General features: G+C 43.9%; 1 protein-coding gene across 1 annotated transcript; it reads right to left on the minus strand.

Moving 5' to 3' along the window:
* Positions 1-7,537: 7,537 nt before the first annotated feature.
* LOC100682463 (uncharacterized) lies at positions 7,538-10,127 on the minus strand. The gene is made up of 3 exons (XM_044495456.1): positions 9,836-10,127; positions 9,544-9,749; positions 7,538-8,030 (listed from the first exon to the last, which is right to left on the minus strand). Exons 1-3 carry the CDS (start codon positions 9,929-9,931, stop codon positions 7,769-7,771), a joined length of 564 nt encoding a protein of 187 aa, XP_044351391.1. The 5' UTR covers positions 9,932-10,127; the 3' UTR covers positions 7,538-7,768.
* Positions 10,128-11,554: the final 1,427 nt, after the last annotated feature.

Consider the following 11,554-nt stretch of genomic DNA (forward strand, 5'->3'; position numbering starts at 1 on the left):
CTGGCGGCGTCGATGAGCTCGGCGTCGTCGAGCGGCAACTGGCGATGTGTTCGTCAAATTTTCCTAAGTGCTGTATATATAGCAAGGGCATTGGTCCCGGTTCGTGACTCCAACCGGGACTAATGCCCCCTTTAGTCCCGGTTGGTACCACCAACCAGGACCAAAGGCCTCTTTTCAGCAGCCCAACGGGCGGGAAGCGGCGACCTTTGGTCCCGGTTGGAAGCACCAACTGGGACTAAAGGGTGGGCATTGGTACCGGTTGGTGCCACGAACCGGTATCAAAGGACCCTGTGCTGCCAGCGTCGGGGCCAAAGTTTAGTCCCACCTCGCTAGGTGAGAGGGGCACGCAGTGGTTTATAAGCCCCACTGCCGCACCCCTCTCGAACTCCTCTCCACCGTAGGCTTGCGGCCTATTTGCTACTGCTCTACCTCATGGGCCTGCTGGGCCTACTGCGCGCCTGAATCCTGGCCCATGGTAGGGTTTTTAGTCGTATTCAGACCGTGGGGGCCAAGTAGGAGGGATTTTTTTTGTTTTCTTTCTTGCTTTATTTATTTTATTTTGTTTCTACTTACAACAAAATACTTATTGTTGCTATTTTTAATTATTTTCTAGTTTTTTTGTTTTGTTTTCTGTATTATTTATTTTCTTTTGTTTTTTGCTTTATTTTTTAATTCTTTTTGCTTTTAGTTTTGGAAAAATTATAAACTTTCTGTTAGTGTTATTAGTTTTCAAATTTGAAAACACTTTTTTTGTTTTTTTGTTTTCTTTCTTACTTTATTTATTTTATTTTGTTTTTACTTGCAACAAAATACTTATTGTTGCTATTTTTAATTGTTTTTTTGTTTTATTTTCTGCATTATTTATTTTATTTTGTTTTTTGTTGTATTTTTTAATTCTTTTTGCTTTTAGTTTTAGAAAAATTATAAACTTTCTGTTAGTGTCATTACTTTTCAAATTTGAAAACACTTTTTTTGTTTTTTTGTTTTCTTTCTTGCTTTATTTATTTTATTTTGTTTCTACTTACAACAAAATACTTATTGTTGCTATTTTTAATTATTACGAGGGCCGAACCATAAGACATTAAAGCATTTCAAATGAACTATGAAAACGTTGAAAGTTGGCATGGTATCATAAATTCACCCACATAGCATGTGCATGTACAAAACGGACAATGGTATCATACTCGTGTGTTACAAAGTTGGCATGGTATCATCATAATAGTTGTGGGAGAAAATCTTCACTTTTTCTTCGCTTGTGTCATTTGCTTATTGCGCCGTAACCATGGATAATCATCATCACTTATCAGGATGCTGGGGTCAGCCTTGACTTTGAAGGGAGGAATTTCATGAAACTTTTCATAATCTTCAGATATGTCTGTCTTGCCCTCCACTCCCATGATGTCCCTTTTTCCTGAAAGAACTATGTGGCGCTTTGGCTCATCGTATGATGTATTCGCTTCCTTATCTTTTCTTTTTCTCGGTCTGGTAGACATGTCCTTCACATAGATAACCTGTGCCACATCATTGGCTAGGACGAACGGTTCGTCAGTGTACCCAAGATTTTTCAGATCCACTGTTATCATTCTGTACTGTGGGTCTACCTGTACCCCGCCTCCTGACAGATTGACCCATTTGCACTTAAACAAAGGGACCTTAAAATCATGTCCGTAATCAAGTTCCCATATGTCCACTATGTAACCATAATATGTGTCCTTTCCCCTCTCGGTTGTTGCATCAAAGCGGACACCACTGTTTTGGTTGGTGCTCTTTTGATCTTGGTCAATCGTGTAAAATGTATTCCCATTTATCTCGTATCCTTTCCAAATCGTAACAGTCGAAGATGGTCCCCTGGACAACAAGTACAACTCATCACAAATAGTGTTGTCACCTCTGAGACGTGCTTCCAACCAACTGCTGAAAGTCCTGATGTGTTCACATGTAATCCAGTCGTCGCACTGCTCCGGGTGTTTGGAGCGCAGACTGTTCTTGTGTTCATCGACATACGGGGTCACCAAGGTAGAGTTCTGTAGAACTGTGTAGCGTGCTTGAGACCAAGAATATCCGTCCCTGCATATTATTGAGTCCCTTCCAAGCGTGCCTTTCCAGTCAGTCTCCCCTCATACCGTGATTGAGGGAGACCTATCTTCTTAAGGCCAGGAATGAAGTCAACACAAAACCCGATGACATCCTTTGTTTGATGGCCCATGGAGATGCTTCCTTCTGGCCTAGCGCGGTTACAGACATATTTCTCTAGGAATCCCATGAACCTCTCAAAGGGGTACATATTGTGTAGAAATACGGGGTCCAGAATGACAATCTCGTCAACTAAATGAACTAGGACGTGCGTCATGATATTGAAGAAGGATGGTGGGAACACCATTCGAAACTGACAAGACATTGCACCACATCACTCCTTAGCCTTGGTATGATTTCTGGATCGATCACCTTTTGAGAGATTGCATTAAGGAATGCACATAGCTTCACAATGGCGAATCAGACGTTTTCCGATAGAAGCCCCCACAATGCAACTGGAAGCAGTTGCGTCATAATCACGTGGCAGTCATGAGACTTTAGGTTCTGAAACTTTTTCTCTGGCATATTTATTATTCCTGCGAACGTTGCAGGTCCTCCCGCGCCTCAACTGTATCTTTTGTCTTCTCATACACGCCCAAGAAGCCTAGCAGGTTCACGCAAAGGTTCTTCGTCACGTGCATCACGTCGATCGAAGAGCGGACCTCTAGGTCTTTCCAGTAGGGTAGGTCCCAAAATATAGATTTCTTCTTCCACATGGGTGCGTGTCCCCCAGCGTCACTCGGAACAGCTAGTCCGTCGGGACCCTTTCAAAAGATTACGTGTAAATCATTGACCATAGCAAGTACATGATCACCGGTACGCATGGCGGGCTTCCTCCGGTGATCTGCCTCGCCTTTGAAATGCTTGCCTTTCTTTCGACATTGATGGTTGGTCGGAAGAAATCGACGATGGCCCAGGTACACATTCTTCCTGCAGCTTCCCAGGTATATACTATCGGTGTCAAGTAAACAGTGCGTGCATGCGTGGTATCCCTTGTTTGTCTGTCCTGAAAGGTTACTGAGAGCGGGCCAATCGTTGATGGTCACGAACAGCAATGCCTTTAGGTGAAATTCCTCCTGTTTGTGCTCATCCCACGTACGTACACCGTTTCCATTCCACAGCTGTAAAAGTTCTTCAACTAATGGCCTTAGGTACACATCAATGTCGTTGCCAGGTTGCTTAGGGCCTTGGATGAGAACTGGCATTATAATGAACTTCTGCTTCATGCACATCCAAGGAGGATGGTTATACATACATAGAGTCACGGGCAAGGTGCTATGATTGCTGCTCTGCTCCCCGAAAGGATTAATGCCATCCGCACTTAAAGCAAACCATACGTTCCTTGGGTCACTTGCAAACTCATCCCAGTACTTTCTCTCGATTTTTCTCCACTGTGACCCGTTAGCGGGTGCTCTCAACTTCCCGTCTCTCTTACGGTCCTCAGTGTGCCATCGCATCAACTTGGCATGCTCTCCGTTTCTGAACAGACGTTTCAACCGTGGTATTATAGGAGCATACCACATCACCTTCGCAGGAACCCTCTTCCTGGGGGGCTCGCCGTCAACATCACTAGGGTCATCTCATCTGATCTTATACCGTAATGCACCGCATACCGGGCATGCATTCAGATCCTTGTATGCACCGCGGTAGAGGATGCAGTCATTAGGGCATGCATGTACCTTCTGCACCTCCAATTCTAGAGGGCATACAACCTTCTTTGCTGCGTATGTACTGTCGGGCAATTCGTTATCCTTTGGAAGCTTCTTCTTCAATATTTTCAGTAGCTTCTCAAATCCTTGTCAGGCACAGCATTCTCTGCCTTCCACTGCAACAATTCCAGTACGGTACCGAGCTTTGTGTTGCCATCTTCGCAATTGGGGTACAACCTTTTTTGTGGTCCTCTAACATGCGATCGAACTTCAGCTTATCCTTTTGACTTTCACATTGCGTCCTTGCATCGACAATGACCCGGCGGAGATCATCATCATCGGGCATATCGTCTGGTTCCTCTTGATCTTCAGCAGCTTCGCCTGTTGCAGCATCATCGTGCACATTGTCTGGTTCCTCTTAATCTTCAGTAGCATCACCGTATTCAGGGGGCACATAGTTGTATCGTACTTTTCTTCTTCGCCGTCTTCCATCATAACCCCTATTTCTCCGTGCCTCATCCAAACATTATAGTGTGGCATGAAACCCTTGTAAAGCAGGTGGGTGTGAAGGATTTTCCGGTCAGAGTAAGACTTCGTATTCCCACATATAGGGCATGGACAACACATAAAACCATTCTTCTTGTTTGCCTCAGCCACTTTGAGAAATTCATGCACGCCCTTAATGTACTCGGAGGTGTGTCTTGAACCGTACATCCATTGCCGGTTCATCTGCGTGCATTATATATAATTAAGTGTGTCAAAAATCATTACAGAACATCATGAATAGATAATTAAGTGACCAAATTAATAGAAGTTCATCATCACATTAAAACCAAAGTACATACATAGTTCTCATCTAACAACATAAAGCTCTGAAGAGCATCTAAATTAATTAAACCATACATTGAAACTATGTAAAACATTTCAATGCGAAAATAAATGCGATCATAATCGCAACCAATATAACAACTGATCCAACGGCATAATGATACCAAGCCTCGGTATGAATGGCATATTTTCTAATCTTTCTAATCTTCAAGCGCATTGCATTCATCTTGATCTTGTGATCATCCACGACATCCGCAACATGCAACTCCAATATCATCTTCTCCTCCTCAATTTTTCTAATTTTTTCCTTCAAGAAATTGTTTTCTTCTTCAACTAAATTTAACCTCTCGACAATAGGGTCAGTTGGAATTTCCGGTTCAACAACCTCCTAGATAAATAAAATCTATGTCACGTTGGTCGGCATAATTGTCATAAACAATAGATGAACCAATAGTTATGAAAAAAATAATATATACCACATCCGAATCATAGACAGGACGAGGACCGACGGGGGCGGATACCAAAACCATCGCACTATATAAGATGCAATAATAAAAGTAAGAAAATTATACAAGTATCTATATAAACATACAAGTAAGAATTTTTTTTCCTTTCAGAAAGAAGATAAGAACAAGAGGCTCACCACGGTGGTGCCGGCGATGAGATCGGCGCGGGCGATCGACGGCGGTGAAGACGGGGACGGGACGTGGCGGACCGCTAAACCTAGACATATATTGAGGAAAATGGAGCTTGGAGGTCGAGCTTGGAGAGGAGAAAGCTTAAGTAGTGTGCCTCGGGCATTCCATCGAACACCTCGTGTGCATAGGAGGTGAGCTAGAGCACCACAAAGCTCTCTCCTCGCCGGCCACGAAAAATAGAGCAGTGAGAATGCTCTGCTCGCGGGCGAGGGGTATATATAGGCAACTAATTGGTCCCGGTTCGTGGCTTGAACCGGGACTAAGGGAAGTCTTTGGTCCCGGTTCAGGCCACCAACCGGGACCAATGGTGGTGGGCCAGGACCAAGGCACATTGGTCCCGGTTCGTCCCTCCAACCAGGACCAAAAGGTCCAGACGAACCGGGACCAATGGCCCACGTGGCCCGGCTGGCCCCCGGGGCTCACGAACCGGGTCCAATGCCCCCAATGGTCTGACCCGGCCTGGACCATTGCCCCCTTTTCTACTAGTGTGTGTTGCCATGACCCTTTTTTTCTGATTGCATGTATATAAACATGATGCATGTTAAATTTCACATATATAGAAAAAACAAACTGCAATAATTGAAATGCACTTCACTTATAACGTACTTCGATAATAATCAAGTGCTCGCAAGTTGCTAAGGAGAAGCTTAAGATGTTCTGCTTCTGTTTTGGGTGAGAGCCCGCACCTATAGAACGTTTATTGCTAGTGGTATATTTCACTCGAGGACTTAGTGGAGATAAATGCATATATGAATTCACCTCTTATCATGATATTTCTCTCTGAATCTTGTCATCGTCACATCAGCTCATGAGCTTTGTGAATTGCGGAAGACTTGATGATGAGTGCTAGCAGTGTCATATGGCATTTATTAAGCTTTGTGCATACAACAGTAGCCGATTGATCCGCGCTGGGCATCAGCGAGACGCGCTGCTGTTGGGTCGGGTGCGATCGCACGACTGCCTGCGTTTGCTCCATCGCTCTCCATCCTTATCTCCGTGACAACCACCCATCCCCTCATGTATCTCTCTCTCCTTGAAGAGGTTTCTGCGTCCCTTCCCTAGTCCGCGCGTTGCCCAACATCGTGGCTCTCGAAGCTGTGCCTACCTCAAGGTGCTAGTGTTGTATACTAGGCCTAGGATGTTGCAAGCATGTGTCGCTCACCGCCGAGGTGTGGACTAAATCCACGACCTGAAGCTACAAGTGTTTGATATGGGCATTGCTTGCTGCCGTCCTGGGATAGATCCATGGTTGGAGTTGTGATGGTGCAGCAAATCGGGCACCAACGATGGCGACGATGCCTGCAACATCATGGATGTTGTGGGATGCCTCGTTGTTCACAACATCACATTTGTTGCAATTTTTTGCGGCAGAGAACTTATTGCAGGAATATCAAGAAGAGTCTGGAGATATTGTTGCAAATTTTGCAACAAGGGTCTTATTGAAGTAGTTTTGCAACAAAGATTTTGTTGCTGGAATATAGATAAGAGGTCGGAGATGTCGTTGCATTTTTTTAATAAAGGTCTTGTTGAAGAATGTGCAATATAGAATACTTACCGTGCAAACTAACCACTTATTTACCATTCAACGATAGCATGAAATTTAAACAAAACAGATGGACACATATGTGCAACTAATTAAATTATTATTATCTTGAATATAGTGATAATAAAATAATTTTTTGTATCTTGAAAATGCTTTGACAATTAAATGGATAGTAACATACTCCCGCTCCTCATGTACCACATAGATGATTTTTTTTAATACCTCTTCATCATTTTTTAATATACTTCATAACTGCCATTTCCGTGAAAAATTACATTGAAACCCCATGTTATATATTATTTACACATAAACTGTATTTTTGCATGTAATAGTTATATATTGCATAAAGTAAGGGCTCCGACTATATTTTTTGTGTGAAACTTGTATTGAGCTATATTAAAATAATTAATAAGGTATAGTGAGAATGATAAAGAGTTCTAATACATTTGTGTATGTGGTATATTTGAACCTGAGAGTACATACTCGCAGAAGTACAAAAAAAAGTATATACTCCCTCTGTTCTAGACTATAAGACGCATCAGTTTCCACACAAGTTAATATTATGTATGTTTGACCAATATTATAGAATGGGATATCAATACCGACAATACAAAACAAATAAAATATGAAAATACTTTTCTAGATGGATCTAATTACACGAATTTGGTAGTGTAAATATTGATAATTTTTTCTAAAACTTAGTCAAACATGCACATGTTTGACTTTTGAAAAAACTTATATCGTACTTTATATTTCAAACGAAGGGAGTATATTATATAAAGGATCCAATGCAATAATCCGAATTGTGTAAGGCCCAACCAGGCAATCTCATACATAACCTAGTGAAGACAGCAAACTCATTTACACCGTATCTAGCACTGTAATGTTAACAAGAACACCGCACTCCACGAACTACATTTGCATGATCCGCCCTGAAACGGACTGAACCTGTCCATAAACCTCCAGAACCAAGCTCCTTAATTGTAAGGGCCCATGCCGATGCTGGAGCCGCCGTATGGAGCGCCGCCGGCGGCATCCCGGGATTTGGAGTAGCTGATGTAATAGAACTCGCTGAGGATGGCCGTGAAGAAGGTGAAGGCTGCACCAGCAGCGAAGACGCCCTTGCGCAGCGTCTCGCAAGAGAGCGGGTCACCGTTGAAGATCCCCCTGTACCTGGTGTGGTATGCATTGCGGACTGATCCTGCCAGCAAACACGCCGCTGCGACGAGGAAGGTCAGCCTGCAAATGGGAAGCAAACGTCTTGTTGATGAAAATTTCTCAGGGAATTGCAATGACTTGGTTGATACATTATGTACATTTCCGAATTACTACAAGTTGGGTTAGAGATCCTGCTAAGTCACCTGACTTGAGTTAGGGAATCTCAACGAGACCTCTAGGTACTGAAGAACATGTCAGACAACAGCAATAAGGGGAAAGAGCATCCGGTTCAATTTTCAGTATATGTACTGACAATTGAGGGACACAAGAAGAAACACTCAGAAACAGTCCAAGAAGTGAAACCGGTTCCAAACTGGTGAGAATGGTCAGACAATGGCATGTCTAAATTAGTTCAAGGCTGGGCTAGCTCAGGACACCAAGGAAGCGAAGCCATTTATTGACGCTGACTTTAGAACTATTTAGATAATCCAATACATGATTTCAAGGAAGACCAGATAAACAATTCAGTCACACGGTGCTAAAAAAACTGAAGTAGCTCGACAGTTCATTGAAAAAATTAACATAAGCATGTACTCTCACCTCTGGTCAAATGAGATGAGCATATAAGCATGTTGTCATTAATTTACTGTAACGGTACAGCTGTTGCTAGTGGTTAGCACAGCTACACAGGTACTCCTTCCGTCCCAAAATAAGTGTCTTGAGCTACAGAGGGAGTATGAAATAAGAGGATACTACAGAAGATCTCATTAACATTAGAGGAAAGAAAAATGGACGTGATGCTGGAGACGGGCTCCCAGGTGGGATCAATTCAAGGAGGAGATGGGGATTATGGAGGAGGACAAGAAGGCCATGTGGAGATAACATAGAAGAAGAGGAGGAGCTCAAGGCTTCGGAGTGTGGAGAAAAAGGAACATCAGTACCAGTTCAATAAGAGCTACTCCTACTATAATACAGTACCAGTTGTGTGCCAAAATTTGGTTCAATCAAGAGATTCGATACCCAACTTATAACAGATCTAAGGTACCTGCCTGCACAATTCTGCATCTCCATAACAGACCTGTCAACAAGAACTACTAAATTTAGCACAAACAGAGAACCCTGAACTGTTCAGCCTTGGCAAATACTACCGAGCAAGGTAAATTTTGATCTTGTCATCCTTCCAGGCTAACCAAATTAGGCCGTGAGGGGACACCCAGTTCAGAAGGCACTCGACTCTAGTAAAGTAGTATTAAAGTAATTCTTAGATTGAAATTAATAGCTAACCCAACATAAAACAAACCAGCAGCAGAATCGACACACACACAGAGAGAGAGAGAGATCTGAACCCCAACCTCACTCTAGATCTGAAGTGAGGTCTAAAGTTTGGCTCAAGCGCCATCAGTAAATTCAGACCACAGGGCTAGATCTAATGAATTTCGAATTGCTGCAGAAGCGGAAAACTGAACTGACGGACACAAATGTCAGAAGACAAACGAGTGGAAAGGAAACTTCAATGCTTGTTGGCCGATTATGAGCTACGTCATGCGAGCAACGAGGCACATAACTTAAAACATACTGTAATAAAGTAGTTTACCATGAGAAGAGGAAGAGCATGAGGGCGCAGGCGCGCGAGCCCCCCGGCTTGAGCCCGCGCCCGCAGCAGAAGCACCGGCTGGCGAGCATGACGACGACCTGCGCAGCGGTGAGGAGGAGGAGCGCGCCGACGCCGTAGCCGGTGGCGACGTCCGAGTCGTAGACGCAGTAGTCGTACTCCTTGGCCAGATCCGGCGTCACCGTGGCCTGCGCACCATTTCGCGTGAGTTAGTCAGCAGGGCGGTACCGAGATCAGGCGAGCTTCCGGGCGTGCGTGCAGGTGCAGGGCTTGCCTTGCTGCGGCGCTGCTCGGCGGCGACGGCGAGGCCGAAGGCGATGAGGTTGAGGAGCAGGGCGGACACCTGCACGACGATGGACGCCATTGCCATTGCCCTCTCTCTCTCTCTCTCTCTCTCTCCGAGGTTGCTTGCTCTGCTGGGCGAAGTGAGGTGTGGAGCAGGTTAAAAGGTCGCGGTTTCGTGTCGGTGACGCCGGCGTCGGCGAAGTGCGAGCTAGCTAATACAGACGCAGATCTGGGGTTGGTGCTTCCCAAGAAAAAGAAAAATGATCCGGTTAGTTGGCTGGGGAGGTGAGTGAAGTGGACTGCCTAACGGCGGGGGGAGCGTGGAGCACGGCCCCGAATGGACCGCGACCAACCATTTTTTTTCTTTTTTTCCTTTTTAAATGCGCGACCAACAGAATGAGTCGATATCCTTCCTTCCAAAATAAGTGTCTCAACTTTACACTAAGCTTAAGACATTTATTTTGGGACGGAGGGAGTATATGTTAAGATTAATTACAATATACTCCCTCCATTCCTAAATGTTAGTCTTCTTATACATTTCAAATGGACTACAAGATACAGATGCGTGTAGACATATTTTAGAGTGTAGATTCACTCATTTTACTCCGTACGTGGTCACTTGCTAAAATGTCTAAAAAGACTTATATTTGGGAACGGAGGGAGTATGTAAATAGGGGAAAATCTTCCCTAGCCCAAACCGTCGAGCGATCCCCCCCGCAACCGACGCCTCTCCCATCTTTCCCTGGAGCCGATGCATCTCCTTTGATCGTCGTGTCTCTCCGTAGCGTATAAATTGTACTTTTCAATGATCGATCAATAGAAGTTTTCCATTCACTTTAGAACACGTTATCACACACGCTAGAACTACCGGAGAGAGCGAACAACATAGAAGAGGAAGAGATCGAGACTCGCCGTTCTCTAGGGGGACAATCCAATGGAAGAGGAATTATGCCTTGTGGACAGTGGTACCACAAACTCCATACTGAGGGAGGTGAATTATTTCCAAACTTTGAGAAAGATGAATGGACACTATCCCTGGACGCGATATGGTGATTGTTGGCACTGGACGTGCCATATTTACCCTCCCAAGTGATACACAAGTGACAATTGATGATGCTTTATTGTATCCCGATTCTTCACGTACCCTGATCAGTTATCGAGATATCCGTAAAAATGATTTTCACATTGAAACCCATGAAGACAACAGAAAGGAGTATCTACTCTTTATCAAAGATCACGGATATGGCAAAAAGGTACATGAGAAAATTCTTTCTCTGTCGTCTGGTTTGTACTATACGTACATCAACCCCGTAGTACATGTTGCACACAAAGTAATTTTTCAGAATGTTAACGCATTCCAAACCTGCCATGATCGCCTAGGCCATCCCGGATTCAAGATGATGAGAAAAATTACTAGCAATTCCATTGGTCATAATTTGCTTGTGTCAAAATTTTCTCAATCTTCAAACTTTGTGTGCACATCTTGTGCCACGGGAAAGCTAATTTTGAGGTCCTTGCACCTCAAAATACAAGCTGAACCACTTCAGTTTCTTGAACGTATTCAAGGAGATATTTGTGGTCTCATTCAACCATTATCTGGACCTTTCAGGTACTTCATGGTTCTCATTAACGCATCTACATGATGGTCACATGTGTGTATTTTATCCACATGGAACCATGCATTTTCCAAGATAATGAGGCAAGCCAT

The sequence above is a fragment of the Triticum aestivum genome, chromosome 3B, assembly GCF_018294505.1.
Source record: "Triticum aestivum cultivar Chinese Spring chromosome 3B, IWGSC CS RefSeq v2.1, whole genome shotgun sequence".
NCBI classification, from domain to species: domain Eukaryota; kingdom Viridiplantae; phylum Streptophyta; class Magnoliopsida; order Poales; family Poaceae; genus Triticum; species Triticum aestivum.

Excerpts from the sequence above, each read along its gene's own strand:
- LOC100682463 (XM_044495456.1), bottom strand. The coding sequence starts at position 9,931 with ATGGCAATGGCGTCCATCGTCGTGCAGGTGTCCGCCCTGCTCCTCAAC. Across the intron at positions 9,750-9,835 it reads CCGAGCAGCGCCGCAGCAAG|GCCACGGTGACGCCGGATCT; the intron begins GCAAGCCCTGCA and ends AATGGTGCGCAG. Across the intron at positions 8,031-9,543 it reads ATGCTCTTCCTCTTCTCATG|GCTGACCTTCCTCGTCGCAG; the intron begins GTAAACTACTTT and ends TCCCATTTGCAG.